The following is a 19,471-nucleotide window of genomic DNA, read 5'->3' as shown; positions in this document are numbered from 1 at the left end:
TTTCACAGGCCTTCCTAATAATTAAAGAAGCCATCTGATTGGGTTGCTATGGGCGACTTTTCCTCTGGACAGGTTTTGATAAATCTCCCCCTTTGGGCCCAATTTGGACATTTCCACTTAGAGGTTGAATACTGTAATTCTGCAATTCTCTCAACATCCAGTTGAAGAGCAGTGCAAGACCATAATGGAGAAGTTTCTTTTACTATACAACTACTGTGCCTGCTGGGTCCTTATGGGAACTGCTATGGAGGCACATTGGTGTGGGCACTGGTCTGGCATTGACTACTCCTTGAAAAGTGAGTGGAGCTATGTTATGGTCACATATGTGATGGCACAGTAGTACTGTATGAAATGAAAAAAATACAAATACAAGAAACAACCAGCTCACCGCCTTGGAGATCTCATATCAGCTGGAGGATCAGAGAAAGTCTGAGAGCAGGGAGCGGCAATCCAAGCCGCATCTTGGTTTGAATGACATCAAATGAAGAGAAAGTGCAGATGCTCCAGCTCCCAAATAGAAATAATGTTAAAAGCCCAAAATTTAATTAATCTATATTAAAAATGAAGAAACAAAGAATCCACATGAAGTTAAAAACAAAGCAGAAACGCCAACGCGTTTCGAACCGTGCGGTTCTTAGTCATGGCCATATATTAACATGGATTAATTAAATTTTGGACTTTTAACATTATTTCTATTTGGGAGCTGGAGCATCTGCACTTTCTCTTCATTAGTAGTACTGTATGTTTAACTGTACTGATGCTATTACTTGTGTTGCCATTAATTACAGTAGCCAACTTATACATATTCTTGTACAGATTTACTTAAGACTGACTGGCGTTCTGCGTATGAGAAAATTGCCACATCTGTGGCTGTCCATGTGCCACACACAGAAATAAACACTAGCTACGAGCTGGCGTATATTTAGGGTATGTTCACACTTGTGTACTTTGCGGCAGATTTTCCACTGCAGGTTTTGCTACTCATTGGAGTAAATGGGTGGGAATATCTACACCAAAATATGCACGCGTAAACATACCCTTGCAACTATAATTTTTGCCAGTTTTCAGGCATGAATTGTTGTAAATTTGTGGAATTTGTAGGTTTGTGGAATACCATCCCCCTTCACACTAAGCCATGCCTAAGCAGTGCAAAGTGGTAAAAGTTTGCAACATTTAGACACCAGAAAAATGGCAAACTAAGCTGATAAATTCCCCCATCATTTAATAAACAACAATAAAACACAGCACATTTACCAGAAGAAAAATTAAACAGTATCTAGTTTATTACATATAGAAAGATTTTCCAGAATTTACAAACAACCACATTGCTCATTCCAGGGAGTTTCATTTGAAGAGTTCAGCCAAGTTTCACTTTTTTCCCTTTTTTGTTTTTTTTTATTTTTTTTATTTATTTTTTAAATTTCATTTTTTCTTTCTTTCATTTACATTATATACAATGGAAGACTTGATTTCCTATTCTCTTTTATTTTTCTCGTACCTGTGCAATGAAAAGGTCTGTGTATGTATATATATATATTTTTTTTTTCAACTCTGAAACCTGTGAGTAGCGTGTGTAGGGTTGTCAGTTCGGACAAACATTTTAGGAGAACTGCAGCCCTATCTGGCACAGAAGGAGTTAAAGCACATCACTGCCGGGAGTGCAGATGTATTCTTACATACCCTTATATTACAAGTGTCTCTAAATAGGACCCAAAATAAAGAGTCCTAGCAATCTAGGACCTGATGTGTTTCTTAGAAAGTACCCTACTTATTTTATTAGCCATATTTTTGCAATTATCCAGAGTCTGTTTATAACAGAATACCTCAAATTCCCACATAAAAAATGGGCTCTAACAAAAAAAAATAATATGTATAAATCAAAACCTATGTTAAATATTTAATTCTCAATTATTATTAACAGTTTTTTCATACTTAATAATTTACACCAATGATTTGTAATACAGTTTTTTTTTTCTTTCTTGAAATTTTCAGCAGCAACTTAAATTGAATGAATTGAGAATAATGTGCGAGGATGTAAAGTCCAAGTGCTCCGCGAGTCGAAGCTGGGAGGATTGGATCACTGAGGTTGTCTCCAAGGATGTAGAAGGAGCAGATTGCTTCTGCCCAGACGTCACAGTGCTTTTTTGCTTGGCACAACAGAGAAGGTGCGGTTCAGTCAGATGACTCCTGAGGTTTGCATGTGTAGTAAACAAAGTGAAGAAGATGCAGCGTACCATCTATTGAAGAGGAGGATGTGAGGTCCTGGTTGTGATGTGTGGAGGCTACTGAGTGTCCATAATCCCTTGAGATTGAACGGTTATCTTGCTGAGGTTGTAGAGGTTGTTATTCTGGAGAAGAAACAAAAAAAAGGCAAGCATGAATACATAGATATACCTTCCCAAGATCAACATCACAGGAAAAAACTACAACAGATCTATTTAGTGTTATTAAAAAGAAAACAGAACAAAGTGAATTCAGCATCTACGATTTAGCAGTATATATTGTTAGGGTCTATTCACACAGCGGAATTTCCGCTTGTGGAATTCTGCCTCAAATTAAAGCCCATAGACTTCTATGGGATTCTGCACTCCCATTCAACCTTCTGATAATTCCGCTAGCAGAATTTCAGAAGGTTGAATGGGAGTGCAGAATTCGATAGAAGTCTATGGACTTTAATTTGAGGCTGAAATTCTGCCATTTAAATAGACCCTTACTATGCCTTGTCAAGAACTGGGACATGTGATGACTAAAAATATTGCTCATTTGTTTATGAATTATAGAAAACTCCATTATTGTGTGCACTTCTGTAAGTCATTATAGACGGGGCTGTCCAATAACTCTTACACCATGTATCGTTGGAGGTAACAACATATACTAAAAACAACACCCCAGAAAACAAAAAGTCTGCTCCAAATCAGTGTAAGGCGTATGAAGCTTTCAAGTTAGGAGTGATAAAGAAAAATAAAAGATAAGATCAATGCTGTGTAGGTTTTCATATACAGATTTTTGTTAGTTGTAAGTTTAGATCATCGCATTATAGAAAATAGGGTGAACATCCATCATACAGCGCTGCAGCTTTGGTCTGCACACGTCAAATATAGAAAAATAACATACGCCTTTGAGTGTTTGCATCGAAAGAAAACTCAAGATTTCCGCAAGATCCAATACCATCTGCATTGCTCATTATGGACTTATCAAGTGTTCACAATAGCTGAAGAGACGAGGAGTGCTAAACTCTGGGCTTAGATCAGTGTCTGGACTCACCATTGTTTCTCATCAACAACAGTCAGTATTTCCTTAACAACCTATAAAACAACGCTCAACACAAATGGCTTAGTGCAGGGGATCTCGGGCTACAGTGAGCTCAGCGAAGGATCATTTAATGTCACTGACATCACTGCTGGCAGCTTAGGAACAGGGGAAACCTGTGTTTAATCTATTTCCTACTTACCGCCAGCAATAGCTGGAGTCCCCGATAATACAGCTTTGTGGTTGGGCTGGACATTTTTGCTGTCTTACTCAAGCCTTCCTGGCAAGAGGAACACATAACTGAAGGCTACAAAGGGGCGCATTTTTACATTAGTTTTAAGTTTCACATCAGCTCTAAGGTGCATTTTAAGGAAACTAAACCTTAATTTGAATGCTAAAATACTGCCAAATGAGAAAGGACTATTCTGTACATTATGCAATTCATCATCATGCTAAGGACGAGAGACGACATATGCTGGAAACATATAAGTCTACAGCGTATTTAATGCAGACCAAGATTACTTTATCAATGCTAATTTCACAGGATGCCTGCAGCTTGTTCGGAGCCTTCATATCTGAGACATGGGACTATGCTAGTAACCAGTAAGTGCTACAGGCCCCTGCACCAATTGGCCACCCTAGGTGGTCTCTGTGAAAGGCTGTAGACAAACCTGTGGCATAAAAGGAGGAATCTACTAAATCTTTTAAGCTTCTCACACGCTAAACAAGGTTGCCAATGCTTAGCTTGCAGTTCGAATGCTAAAGCAAATCTAAGAAGTGAATGCACTCTATAACCACTTCTGACAGAGAACATTTATCTTACAAGCACTCTAAGCTGGCCAGTGGCCCTAAATGCCAACCATGTACAGAAACCAAAAGAAAAAATGAAAGAAAAACTGCAAGACTCATTCACAACATTTGCACAGCCCAGTATATAGCAATGGTTTCAATAAATTTGTTTTCCTTTAACAGAGCTGGATCCCAGACTGTTTAAAATCCCATGTAATGCTATTGGTATGCATTTCTGGAAAAAGCACAAGGAAAACTTGCCAGAGCTTAAATGGTTTACCATATCCTGTGACGACATGCAAACACAAGAACTGTATTCTAAAAGGTTTCAAAAAGTATAGTCTGACATTGACTATTTAAAAATGGCTGCCTTCTGCAGAGAAATCTCAACATTACTGCGGAGCACCAATCCCCCTAAGTTCTTAGATCAGTGGTTCTTAACCTGGGTTCAGTGAGACAGGGGTTCAGTGAGTCAGTCCCGGGGGTTCGGCGGGGGAGGTCGCAACAGGACAGGCAAACCAAGCAATTGCTTGGGGCTCCGAGAAGAGCTGGTGTTTGCCCGTCCTGTAGCGACGGGGCAATTCCCCCCATCCCTATTAACTCCCTGTGGCCCCGCGTTAAGTTTAAAAATGCAGGGCCGCTGGGACATAGCGCATGCCAGGACATCACTGATGTCCCGTGCGTGCGCCCATGGAAACAAAGGCATCGAGGACCGGAGGATAGAGAAGGAGGAAGACGCTGGCCAGCTTGGTAAGGGACCAATGGCACGTCATCTTCGGTTCTCCGCCCACCGGTCCCGAGACCTACTGCTATAGCCAGAGCGGTGATCGGAGCACTGAAGTGGGCAGTACACAGCATACAGCCTCCATCCATACAATGTATATGGCTGGAGGCTGTATGTCTGTGGGGGAACACTGCCTACATCAGTGGTCTTCAACCTGTGGACCTTCAGATGTTGCAAAACTACAACTCCCAGCATGCCCGGACAGCCGTTGGCTGTCCAGGCATGCTGGGAGTTGTAGTTTTGCAACATCTGGAGGTCCGCAGGTTGAAGACCACTGGCCTACATAATGTGGGGGAACACTGCCTGCCTAATGTGTGGGGGAACACTGCCTGCGCCTAATGTGTGGGGGAACACTGCCTGCGCCTAGTTTGTGGGGGAACACTGCCTGCGCCTAATGTGTGGGGGAACACTGCCTGCGCCTAATGTGTGGGGGAACACTGTCTGTGCCTAATGTGTGGGAGAACACTGCCTGCGCCTAATTTGTCTTAATTGTTTTGTTCATTTTGTGCACCTATGTATAAATATATACTTAAATATATACCTCCTATGTTTTGAATTTGAAAAAATCATATTTTATTTTTACAATTAAGAAGGGTTCGTGAATGCGCATATGAAACTGGTGGGGTTCAGTACCTCCAACAAGGTTAAGAACCACTGTCTTAGATGATTCCCTTAAAGGGGTTCTCTGGTGCTCCAGCGTTCTGAACATTTTGTTCAGAACGCTCTGAATCGGAGGCTGTGATCATGTCATGGCCATTCCTCATGACGTCACGCCCCTTCTATTCATGTCTATGGGAGGGGGCCTCCCATAGACATGAATGGAGGGGGCGTAATGTAACGCCGCGAGGGGGCATGGCTATGGCATCACGACCACTGCAGCAGAAACACAGGGTTTATGGGGGCACAGAAGTCCCTTAACATGCATCCTCTCATGGCTTCTGAGGCAAAACTAGCATGCGGTTTTTACTATGTCCCTCAATGTTCTTTTTAATGGATAGCTATAAATTCTCTAAAATTTCTATGTTGCTACCTCCTAAAAATAAAAGGCCTGTCATCATAACAAATGCCTTCAAAAGAAACACTCCTGCACTTCACTCCAGTTGTAAACCTACAGGAATCTAACGTGGGGAGAAAAAAACATGTGGAAGTCTGATAGAACGCAGTGTTTAGCTTAGTAGCTGGTTGTTTCTATGAGGAATGCATAGAACATACTTGCATGTTTAATCCGGATCTCTGTTATGCCCCATAATTCAGAGAAACAACTAATGAGGCCGAGAAAAGACGTCATGTCTGGTTTCATCGAGCCATCTTTGAAAGTCTTGCAAAAGTGATCATTAAAGTTCCGTTTCCATATGTGGAAGCCTTGTTCTGGGCATTGCCTAATAACTCAGCCATTACAGCACTGTGAGGCTTGCGGGGCAGCAGACTTCTAATGTGCACAATTAGGATTTTGGTTAAATCGTCTGCCAGACAATGCAAGCTTAGCAAACTAAACCGTGCACTTCATGTGTTTGCAGGTTGAAAAATAAAGTGAAAAAACAAACAAACATGCACCCCATCTGTATCCAGAGCCATCTCGAGTCATCTTTGTACTACATGGGTAGCTACTAGGGCTGCAACGGTTAATCAATAAAAATCGGTAACTGATTCATTGTGGACGAATCCTGTCACTGATTAATTACGTTTTAAATAGTTGTTAAGCAAAAAATAAGTTACAAATAACGGTGGGTTTTTTGGGTCAGCACTGCACTTATGAGAGCAGCACTGTGCTCCACCAGCTCCCTGGTCGGCTCCCAGTGCATGAATAAGTAGTTACAGTGCTGTGATGTCGAATTCCTTACCGGGAGCTCTTATTGGTCAAACAGTGCCGACCAATCAGAGCTCCCGGCGGGGTATACGACCTCACAGCAAAGTTACTTCATATTCCCCGCTGGGATCTGGCTGAGGTGGCGGAGCGCAATGCGATCTAAGAGAAGCAGGTTAGGGCAGGGAGGAGGCTGCTGTGACAGTCAGCCAGCCCCTCCGACTTTTCACCGGCATTACAAGACAGCATGAATATACCTTCACAAACCGCAGGGAAAGTTTTGCATTAAATTCCAAGTCAGTGTTTCCCATACAGGGTGACTTCAGCTGCTGCAAAAGTTTTGCAACAGCTGAAGGCACTCTGGTGGGGAAACACTATGCCAAGTAATAATAGGGGCATGGGGGGAAACTATGCCTACTGTACATATTTTTTAAAGTAATGCCCCCCAAAACAATTTTTTTGTCACTTTGCCTTTTTTTCCAGATTCATTTATTGACAATTAATCAGTTGTGCAATTAATCATCTGTTGCAGCCCTAGTAGTCGGCCATAGATCACCACAACTGCCCTGTGAAATAAAACACAAAAACTGCACATGTTTAAACATGGCCAACGTAACTTCAGAATAGGGCATCGGACGGCTAAAATTAGTCATTGTTATTTGTCTCGGTTACAAATCGACTATTTTCATCAACTGTGATCTACAAGAACTCCCTCGTATTCAATCGTTTTATGTCAAGTGTCCATGGATGAAGATCTATATCAGAATGGGGTTAGAAGGAGGTTGGTTTGCTGCCTCAGATATACTAAAATACATTTCATGCCTCAGCAGCCCAATATGTTACTACACAGCGAGGAGCAAACACATACTCTTCAGATGAAAGCAGTCTTGCCAGTTTGAACTAGAAGCTGAAACGCTCTATATATAGAAGTGATGCCTCAGCACCAAAGCTTTGTAACATGCTGCATCTTCAGTGCCAGGAAATGCCAGGATAAACCCCCAGAGGAATATCTTGCCAATTGATGCAGGGTAAACAACACAAAACAAGAAGGATACAGTATCCAGACACAATGGGGGGAGATTTATCATTATTTGTCTATTGTAGACACAGATCTACCCCTTTTACATTGCTTGTCTAATTTAAACTCTTGCTCAAGATTTACTAAAGTTGTGCAAGTCCTTTGATAAATTTTGTGCAAATATACCTTCTCTACCGCACAATTCACAGAGCTGTGGCATTTTCTCGCTATACACTGCTTACATAGCTAGAAGTGGCGGAGCAGCAGTGTGTGCCGAACAAAACTCTGCACAATAGTAAAATCATAAATCTTTATTAAAAAAAAACCAAAAAAAAAACAAACATACAATTTTGGCGTGAAAAGTATCAACCACATTTTAAGAGAGCTTTGTGCCGCGGTTTACATTGTTCACATCAGTTTTGTAAAAGTGGGCATGTCCACGTATATTGTCTGCTTTAGGGTGCATTCCCACTTTGCTGCTGCGTATTTTCCTACCCATTAACTTCAATGGGAAAATAAAATATGCAGCAGAAAATACGCACCAAACACGCCAGGTAGGAACATACCCTAATATTATATTTTTGAAGGGGTGAGAGTCCAGGTTACATATAAATTTCACACCAGCTTTTTGATAGTGTAGAAATCACAGAAATGGTTGTACTTATATTGTTTTTGTTTTCTTCTCATTTTAGATACATGAATGCGGAGGACTGCGTCAGATTCGGTGGATTGCGATGATGAATAGCATTATTTTAAATGTCAATAAAAGGGTTAACGAGGGCTGTGGGGGGAGTTTTTTTTTTCTATAAAATTTTTTTTCAATATGTTGTGTTTTTTATAATTGAATTTTCAGGCTTTGTAGTGGAAGCCATCATGTAGACAGAATCCATTACTAAGCCAGGGCTTAAGGTTAGCCCCAAAATCAGTTAGTGCTAACCCCCAATTATTGTTCCCCGGTACACACCACTACAGGGGTGCCAGGAAGAGTCGGTAACAACAGTCCCGGAGCGTCAAAAATTGCGCTCCTGGGCCTAGGTGATAACCGGCTGGCGTTATTTAGGCTGGGGAGGGCCAGTAACAATGATCCTCGCGCACCCTGGTAACATCAGGCTGTTGCTGCTTGGTTGGTATCTGGTTGATAATGAAAAAATGGGGAAACCACGCACTTTTTGAAAAGAAATGTTAATAAAGAAAAAAAACGCATAGGGTTCCCCCCTATTTTCAGTATCAGCCAGATACCAACCAAGCAGCAACAGCCTGACGTTACATGGGTGGGCGAGGACCTTTGTTACTGGCCCTCCCCAGCCTAAATAACGCCAGCCTGTTACCACCTAGGCCCAAGAGCACCATTTTTGATGCTCCGGGCCTGTTGGTACCGGCTATTTTCACACCCCTGTGGCGGTGGGTACCGGGGTAATAATTAGAGGTTAGCGTTAGCTGATTTTGGGGCCAACGCTAAGCCCTGGCATAGTAACGTATTTCGTCTAGAAGACGGCTTCCACTACTAAGCTTAAAAATTCGATCATAAAAAACACAACACATTGGAAAAAAAATTTACTTAAAAAAAAAATTACTCTCCCACTGCCCTCGTTAACCATTTTATTTACATTAAAAAAAGCTGGTCATCGTCGCAGTCCACCGAATCTGACGTAGTCCTCTGCATTCAGGTATCTGAAATGAGAAGAAAAGAAAAACAAGAAATATGGGTTAGTACATTTTTTGCGCTCTCCCCTGGGGAGAGCATACATAATGCAGCGAGTTCATAAACAGGGAGTCTCCAATTGTTGCTAAACTACAACTCCCATCATGGGGGCTGTAGTTAAGCAACAGCTGGAATCTCAATGTTTGGGAACATACTGCCAGAAAGGCTCTGTTCCAATTATGCAAAACACATAATGAGAACAGAGTCAGGCCTGGACTGTGTAGATCTGTCCCTCTGTCCTTGGACTACTACTCCTATCATGGTATAGAGTTTGTCCCATTATGGGAGTAGTTGTAGTACCACAGCACTGAGGGATGGCACTTGCACATCCCCCACCAGCGGGACTTTTAGGACTTCTACTCCCATCATGGACAGACTCCGTCCATGATGGGAGTTATAGTTCAGGGGCTGTGGGGCAGATCGCACCAGGTTATTCTCCAGAGACTCGCTGCGATCTGCATTTATTAACTGTAAAAGTCGGCGGCACATGCGGCTACAATGCGCTGCCCGCCGGCTCCTGTGTACATAGCTATTCCCCAATCAGAGCTCCGGTCTCCTGGTGCCGGATATTATGAATTATGAGCGGTGTCTGTCCATGATGGGAGTAGTAGTCCTAACTGTCCCAAAATAGTTCATATAATTCTCAGATGCTTTAGAACACTTTGGTACGTGTCCTCTGAGGTGGTGTATATTTGCACAAGAAAAGTGCATTTGCCTTTTTTTGTGTTTAAAAAAACAAAAAACACACCATTAATAAATTTGATTCTACAATAGAAAGTGCTATATGGTTAACTTAACCGTAGACATGACTATGAAGAATTTTATCAGATTTTGCGCAAAAAAAATGCAAAAAAAACTCTTGCGCAAATTTTTGCCGAAAAAATTGACAAAAAAAGCTCTATATACAATGATAAATTCCCCTCAATGTATCTACAGTTCACTCTCACCGATCACCCTGAAGGATCAATCACTTCCTCCCTTTACTGTTAAATCACTGTTGAGAATTAATTTCATGTAACAAGCAAGAACCCTGTGCAGACTGAGCACGTGCTTCTCGGAATCTACAATGAACTCTGTGACATTCTCAAGAACAAGTCACCATATCACTAAAGATGACGTCTGCAGATGACTCGTTTGAATAGGTTTCCCAGGACTAGGTGAAACAGGTTTATTTCACACTACAGGGGTGCTGACCTCTGGGATCCTGGCAGGGGGCAGGGAAGTTGTTTAAATTAAAGATCCATGTAATGAATAAAGAAAGATGATTATCCAGCACTTGAAGTATTGGCGCTTTATTGTAAATCCTCATGATAAACACACTCAATCCCTTCAACTCGTCATGTTCATATCTACACGTTTCGAGCGCATGCACTCGAAACAAGTCAAGATGAACATGACGATTGGAAGTGATTGTGTGATTTTATCGTGAGGATTTACAATAAAACGCCCATACTTCAAGTGCTGGATAATCATCTTTCTTTATTCATTGAATGGACGCTGGAGCCAGAGTGCAGATCAGTGCACAAAGTAACGGGAAAGGTAAGCTGGACTTTCTTCGTATTTTCAAACGTAAGGATCCATGAACGTGTTCTACTTTGTACATTAAAAGGCCATAAGTATATTAGGACCAGGCAGACACTGCAAATAAACAATTGTTTTAGGAGCACCAGCTGCCCAGAGGTTGTGTCTGGTATTGCAGCTTAGCTCTATTAAAATGAATAGGGCTCATCTGCAATACCACACACAACTTATAGACAAATGTGGAGCAGTTTCTGAAAGAATGGTCTTAATTTTTGTCTAGAGAGGGAATAGCAGCCCTCTACATGTTGAGAAAAGTGATTTGATTCTACAGAAATTTCCCAAAAGAAAATAATTTAAAAGATAGAATCTGAACTTTTTGTAATACATTTCAAACTCATTTAATCCCCGCTCCTGTACACTAAGGGGGGGGGGGGGGAGATTTATCAATATGTGCCTGTGTGCAGCCTCTTCACAGCCTTTTTTCTTTGCTGTGTTTTTTGGCTTGTGTGTGCCAAATTTATCAGGACGGTGGACAGACTTTGATAAATTTTGCACAAATGAAAAATCATCTCAGTACTTGCTGGATGTCATTTTTCTAAGACAAGGCAGAGGTGGTATAAATTTGCATCTTTTTTTTTTTTTTTTTTTAAAGTTTGCCCATAATTTTTGGGCCTTTTTAAAAAGACACAGTTAAGAAATCTCGTCCACTGCATAGTTAAGAATGAAGTACTGCATTTCAAAGTCACTTTTGCCAAAGTTGTTTATTTTGAAATTGGACAAAACATTTTTGCAAAAATTGTGCAAACATTTTGCGCCAAATTTCAGCCAATAAAATGTCAGGAAGGCAATGATAAATATCCCCCTAAGTGGTCTTGTTGGAGTAAATGGTGATACTGTATGCATCACTCTGATCCTGTAAATACTTTCCATGGATGATCAAGGAACTTTTGAATCCAAATCAGGATCAGATTCAGATTTGAAATGTGCTTGGAATAAAATCTAGAGATTTGTAGATCGCCACCTATGACAAATAGACACGGCGAGACATAGTGGTACACACAGGTCCCCATAAATGGGTCATGGTGCATAAGCCAAGATAAAAAAAAAAAGATACATAATGTGCTGTTCCCTGACAGCTGTTTTAAACAGTATACTAAATGAACTTACAGCATTTAATACAGATAACGCAAAACATAAACCTTCCAGGGAACACAGAATTACTGGAACACAAAAGAAATCCAGGCAACACAATGACATCACCGAGTCTGTCAACCCACAGACCGACAAACCCCCAGACTCATTAATAATATGCCATATCAATATATACAATTCTCAGACGTTACCAACGTTAAGTGTCCCCGAATGCCATCTGGCATTGTAACATACATCTGAAAAGTATTTGTACCAAAACCAAAATATGCAAAGGAAAAGTACATCATGAGAGACTCCGATTACACCGTGGTCTCAATCAACTACAGCATAACACTGCATTTATCATCAACAGCCAAACGTTCTCATGGCCCAAATATGTAAGGAGCTATTTTTCCCATACACAAGGAAAGGGGTTCCCGCTTAAAGGGGTTCCAGACATGTGATCGAGAAAGCTCCTCCAGAAGTACAAGTTAATATGGCAAGACTATAATCTATATTCAAGACCAGCTCTGGATAGTCACAAATCCAGCCTTAAATCAAATGGGAAACCAATGGCCCCCGGGGCGCGTGCTAATACCTGTGTATGCTTTGTGCATGTGATTTCCCTTGCAACCTGGGAAGAACTGGTTGGAGTTGGTCGGGTCATCCATGCCCATGACTTGAAAAGCAGCTGTTAAAACACTAAGTAAGTAATGTTTAGCAAATAAAACCAGATTAATAATGACTTTGGGTTAGGCTTTTGCTAGCGTGTTATGGCTAAAAACAGTTGTAAAAGGTTTCTTTAATAACGGTTCAGTTGTTTTGTTATGACACAAAGTGGAAGGTAGTGCAAAGTCCTAAAGCTCATCCTCTATGGAAACAGCCATACTCAAGAGCAAACTGATGTATTCTTCAATGTGTGTTGCTTATTTTAAGATTAAGATTTTTTATTTTTATAATGCTCAAAAACCTTTTAGACTTCAATGAATATATCACACAAAAGATAACCAACAGTAACCGTCTAAGCAAACAGATCTTATCTCCATGAAAACCTACCCAGCTCTCTGCATCGACCATACCCTTAACTATCAGCAAAATATGGCGATATGCAATACACCCCGATTCAATGGATTTCCATACATGTTCATGACTTAAAGTGAGCTGAAAACACTTTCTGTTGTTTGCCACTAGAATTTCAGTGCAGTGCAGTGGATCTTACAATCTAGTCTTCCTATCATACAGACACAGGCCAATGCAGATAACCTATCAGCACTTGGAAGGAAATAGTAGTATACAGGGAAAATCGAGGGGAATGAGGTGAGGTTACATGCTCCTGTCCATCACCAAACCCATCCACCCCAACCTAACCAAGGACAAATTGATTGATCAGTTTCTAAATGTTAAGCTTTGCAAAAAACATGATATACTTTTATCTAATAATACACCCATAACAGCAGCTATTTCTTCCAATTCCCCCAGAAACAGTGTGCTTGTCCTACCAAAAACATGGCACCATGCAGCACATAGAGATTTGAGGCATTGTATAGCACTTGTACACAAGAATAGGACTTTCCCAGATTTGATTTTGAATGGCGATGAAGGGCTCTTGGGATAAGTTTACGTACAGAGCAACGCAGGGGGCAGACGGGGGAGCACACCGGCCAATGCTGCCCTGGATTCTCACAAGACTGTTCAAAGCACTCTAGTCCTGGAATGCTGCCAGCTGGGGGGACATGACGCACTCTTCAGCATCACAACGCATGTGGCCTCACTTGTGTGACAGATGCATTATTTTTAAACCACTCGTAAGGTTGGTAAAGGAAGGGGAGAGAATATTCTATAACTGTTCATCAATTATACATAGGGGCAAAAAACAGAAAGACATGTGCAACACATATGGGCACAACTTAGCATTGTGTAATGTGCTAGGGATAGGCCTCCTTAATAGCAATCACAGCAGGCAGCATGGAACTTAAAGTTTCCCCACAGTCACCTTCCTAAAGTATATCAGGATAAAATAAACCATACACACTTTATGCATCAGAAGCTTAAGGCCTCCTGTACACATGAAAAAAAGGTGACCCAAATGTGCCGAATTTGACTGAATCGGCCAACTGTCTAACGTGTATGAGGAAGCTGGATTACAAACCGTTCAATCCTTTCATTCTCGACAACAGATGCTGCTACCCTCTTGTCTCCATTCTGAATATATGAATGCTTTGCTGTACCAAGGAGGAGATAGCTATTGGTCCAATGAACATTCGTCTGACAGCTATCGCTTGTGTATGGGTAAAAGTTGCAATGCTTGGCAAAGTACACTGCTCAAAAAGATAAAGGGAACACTAAGATAACACATCCTAGATCTGAATGAATGAACTAATCGTAGGAAATACTTTTGTCTTTACATAGTTCAATGTGCTCCCAACAAAATCACACAAAAAATATGCACTGTACTACCTGAGCCACTTGTGTGGGTTGTAGACTGTCTCATGCTACAACTAGAGTGAAAGCACTGCCAGCATTCAAAAGTGACCAAAACATCAGCCAGGAAGCATAGGAACTGAGAAGTGGTATGTGGTCACCACCTGCACACTGTGGACAGTGTGATTTCACAGAAGTGTGATTGACTTGGAGTTACATTGTGTTGTTTAAGTGTTCCCTTTATTTTTTGAGCAGTGTATTATTTAGCAAAGTTGCAATAGTAAATACTGAGTGATAGTTGCAGTCCACAAGACTGCATGCAACTCATTGTACTGCTCTGGACTGCAGCTGAACTTATTAGGTAAAATAAATTAGTAGAGCTACAAGATGTTGTAGTGTAGCCATGGCCTTTTGGGATGATACAGCTACAGATTGTATTCTGAGTGCCATTGTACTATGCCATCTGAGCAGGATTCACCTAGCTTCCATGTCTATGAATGGAATTCCAGAACTACAGTAAAGACTGACACTTGCTGGCAGGGCAGAAGGAGAGAAACGTAATCTGCACAAAAATAATTCCTCACCTGAGAAAGGTCCAATTATAGGTTTGTCACACGCCTCAAATCCAGTAGGCCAATAAAAAGACAAAAAATGACTGCACATAGAGAACTTAGGGACTATGATTTTAGAGTGGAGCACACAGATTCATTGACATATCGATTCCCCAGGATAGAGATTTCCTGTACTTTTAGGGTACATTCCCACACGACGTATTTGCTGCGTATTTGCTGCTGCGTATTTTATTTTCTCTGTTGAAGTCAATGGGTAGGAAAATATGCAGCACCAAATACGCAGCAAATACGCAGCAAAATACGCCGTGTGGGAACGTACCCTTATTCTGTAAATCGGGGAAACTAAAGAAGTGAACTGACGAATCAGATGAAACCGTTCACTTATCTACATTAAATTTCATGGTACTTTATTGAAATAGGAAAGAAACTCACTTGTAACCTTATTGGTAAAAGTCACACGTTCATCAGGACAACATACCCACAGCCTTTAATGTAACCTGCAGATAAGATGAGGTAGGGTGCAGGCCCCCATAATGAGGAGCATGTATGCAGAGCGCCATCCTTCTCCCCATAATCACAACAGCTGCTTCATGTTCTGAGACATTAACCACTAATTAACAGATGTCTCCTATTGTGCCGAGAACACAGGCAGCAGTCCCAGCCACTTCCATGAAGTTGTGGCTTGTGATCGGTTTATAGCTAAAGCCATCATGAATGGGAGATCACAAGAACAGACATGCACGTGCCCAGAACTCTCTGCTGAGAGGTGCTGCAGGCTTCAAAAGGAACCTTCTCTACAGAGCTGCCATCACACAGGGAGGGATGTGGAGATCTGCCAATGCTGCAACCAATTTTACTGCACTCTCAAGCTGGCCAATATTAAACTTTTCTCATCTTTAACCAGAACGAAAGGTAGAAGCAGGCATTCTGAGATGCTAGCTACAATACAGCAGACGCAAAGCCACCATAATCCCTAATGCAAGTCAATAGAAAACGCAATCATTTCCTGTGCATAATGTGCTTGTGTATCCTGAAGTACAAGTAACCACACAATAAATGTAAAGAAGTAACCGAAAGAGGATATCCATTTGAAAAACTTGAAAAATAAAAGCAAAAAGAGGCCAAAGAAATCATTATGTGATCTGCTGCTTAAAGGGGTTTTCTCATCTTATAAAAGGAGTAATGTGGAATTAGAAAGCATTGCTGCTTTCTTTCAGAAACGGCACCCCTCTTGTCCTCATTTTGTGTGTAGTATTGCAGTTTAGTTCCACTAAAGTAAACAGAGCAGAGTTGTAAAACCACACAACCAAGAAGAAAGCAGATACGTTTTTGTCATTCTGGATAACCCCTTTAAGTTATCCCCTATCCACAGGATAGATGATAACAAGCAGATTGATGGGGGTCTGACTGATATGACTCCCTGCCGATTCAGAGAACAGGGACATATTGTCACCTGAATAAATGGTGTAGACTGTGATTGCTTGCCCACCGGGTTCAGTGCTCGTAAATGTTCAACAGCCCCTTAGACAATGAATGGAACAGTAAATGGGCAGGTGCAGTCTGCAGCGTTTTTTTTCAGGGGACCCCGTTCTTGGCATCGGCAGTGGTCCCAGAGGTTGAATCACCCCCAATTTGCTTGTTATCATCTACCCTGTGGATGGTGGATTACATAATGACTTGAGGAAACTCATTTAATAAACTGTTAGGCTGGGTCTTACGTCCATAATATGGTCTCAAAAATGCAGCTATATTATGCAATGTGTGGTTCCTATTAGGCTGGTTTCACACCCTGAATTCCCTTAAAATGCCCCATTTTTTAAGAACTTTAGTCAAGAAGTTAAGAACTTCTGTCCGTTTTGTATTGGTCAAACATCTGCATAGATTCCAATATAAGCTTTTATTGCAGAGATTCTGCCAAAAATAGCAAACAAAATAGCCCAGCATGCTACATTAACCCCAGCTAGGTTATACTCGTAGTCTTATAGGTTAAGTTTTAGTGATTTTCGTGGAATAACCTTTAGAGAGGCTCTGATGGGTTGTGCACACTTAATGCCATGCTTCATATATTAGTACCAACCCCAACACGCTGCCATCTCACAAGGTAACTCAGTAACAGCACAGAGAAGCCAGCTCTGCTAATATAGTAGGACATTCAGGCTGCTTGTGCTTGCTGCCTTCATGAAAACCAATCCCTTCGAGCTGCAATGTGTGTTGTTTATGTGAAGCTAAAGTTAGTAGCTGAAACAGGCACCGCAGAAAATAAATCAAAATTGTGCATAGATACGATACAGATATGTTCTGAGGAGAGGTATGGAGCTGGAAACAGGAGCGAGGTGGAAAAAATAAGTCTATCCAGTGATTGCACACAACAGGCTGCATAGGATATTGTTGCAGCTGTATTTTCCTATGACTTTCGGTACAAAGTCTTTAACTCATCAAATAGATCCAAGTGACCCCTTAGTCAGTCTGCTTTTATGTAAAGAACAAATAGAGAGTCGGGTGTTTACTTCCTGGGAAACTTTCTTACCTTGTAGAACTTGTATTTGACATTTACTACATATCCTGGTAAATGTGAAAGTTGAGGTTCATGGCCGTGAGAGTGCTTCCCAACGCTTTTCATAGTCCTACAATGGTGTAAGGTCTCTAGGACTTGTCTAGCAATTCCCAGGACTCTCTGTAATGTGGAATATTTGATACACTAGAACTCAAGAGAACATGATACACCATGGCTGGATTGACTTGAGTTTAACCAAGCAACATGGGGGATATGATTATTACGAAGGCCTAGCAATAAAATTGGACGCCATGTTGTGCATACCATAGAACCCCATAATCTTGATATTACAGAATCAATTAATGTTGTTCTAGCTAATGGCAAAAGTATCTGGATGACACCTATGTGACAGTGCACTGCTCAGTAGTAATGTCCCTAAAAAGCTGAATAGTGCTCACTGGGTACTGTATTGACTCAATATCCATCTCCATGTTGTCAAGACACAGCAGAATAAAGCTGGCTAAACACAAAATGGTCAGAAAAAGTATTTTGTTTTCAACCCGTAATGATGTTCCAATTTAGTCTGGCACAATGCTGCTGTTAGGATCATTTGCAAGGTGATCCTATAGAACTTTGTTTGGTCAGGTGTGGCCTATTAAAGTCCCATATGTATTGCCGATTTAGCCTGGGAAGTGGGCATTCCCTCTTTATCTACACAGCCCTCCTTATCCAAGAAAATTCAGAAGATAACTATCTGACAAATGCAGAAAGATCAGTATCTCTGTTGGGCATCAACCACTGGTTATCCCATGTTCCCACAGTCTACACAAACAGTACAGCAAAACTAAGTATACAATATATTTTTTTCCTTATGTTTTCAAAATCTCTTGACTTACTCCCTAAATGTGTCCCATTAGTATGCAAATAGGTGGAGGCTAAAAGAATGAGAATTTGGTCTCCATCTTGCTGGTGTATATCAGTATAAATCAATAAATGAGGCAGAGAAGAGCACAGTAAACTAAACTCTGTTCATAGACTCTCTAATAAATTGAGACCACTAAACCTGTGTGTTATGGTTACCTAACAGTATTATCTATCACACATTGGATACAATGGAATCCATTGATGGATGAGTCATAGAAAAGTTCCCATTTTATCTATTAAACAAATTCCATATTAATCTATATATAGAAAGAGTGTGAATTTGGGCCAGTGGTAGACAACAGGTAAGGCCATACCCTTTCTATTATTAAAATGGGATTCATTCAAAGAGTTCGTAAAAGGAGAGTCAGCCAATGGGAGGGAAAAAATAATAAATAAAAATAATTATATATATATATATATATCATTATGTCATAGTATATGTCATTCTGCATAATCTAGAACACTATTTACTTTAACTGCTAAAAGTAAAAGCTTCCTCTAACTCCAATAAATATATATCACTAAACATAAATATAAATACACAAGCTCAAGCTGTTTTGCTCTGCTTTAAACTATTTTTAGTCTATTTTCATTGAGATTGCTGCATTTTCTCAGTGCCTTCCTTTTATATCATCTTGTGGTTTTACAGTCTTTAGAAGTATGCAGAGCATTGAGAGCTTTATTTTCCCTGGGAAGAATAGAGCATAAAGCCGTGCCAAAAACATTATAAGCAAAACCGCATAACAGCACCGTTTATGCCACGCGTCAGATACCCAAGGTTACAGAGCTTTGAGCAGCACAAAAGCTAAAAGCTTCCACTCCACTACTACTGTCCATGTAGGCAACCTGGTATTAGATATTTAGAGAGTAAAACAATGCCATGCCTTTATAGTGGGTTGCATGGTCTTTCTAACCATGCTCCTGTAAGAATCAACTATGCTTGACCAACAAAATTATAAGATCGAGCACAGAAAATGTGACCCGCTCATCAAGTGTCATCTAGGCATTGTTAGTGACTTGGCTGTTTGTAGCACATTCTGCCTTGACTAAATTGCCATAACT

At 40.8% G+C, this 19,471-nt stretch overlaps 1 protein-coding gene across 1 annotated transcript in view; it reads right to left on the bottom strand.

Annotated features, from left to right (window-relative positions):
* Nucleotides 1-1,244: 1,244 nt before the first annotated feature.
* IRS1 (insulin receptor substrate 1) overlaps nt 1,245-19,471 on the bottom strand; it is a 49,360-nt gene continuing 31,133 nt past the window's right edge. Inside the window, exon 2 of the mRNA XM_056564769.1 lies at nt 1,245-2,348. Coding sequence (XP_056420744.1) covers nt 2,344-2,348 — 5 coding nt within the window. The 3' untranslated portion in view covers nt 1,245-2,343. The remainder of the gene's footprint in view (nt 2,349-19,471) is intronic.

The sequence above is a fragment of the Hyla sarda genome, chromosome 3 (genome assembly GCF_029499605.1).
Source record: "Hyla sarda isolate aHylSar1 chromosome 3, aHylSar1.hap1, whole genome shotgun sequence".
Taxonomy (NCBI): domain Eukaryota; kingdom Metazoa; phylum Chordata; class Amphibia; order Anura; family Hylidae; genus Hyla; species Hyla sarda.
Note: the sequence above shows the minus strand (reverse complement) of the source record. Positions and strands in the feature narration are given on the sequence as shown.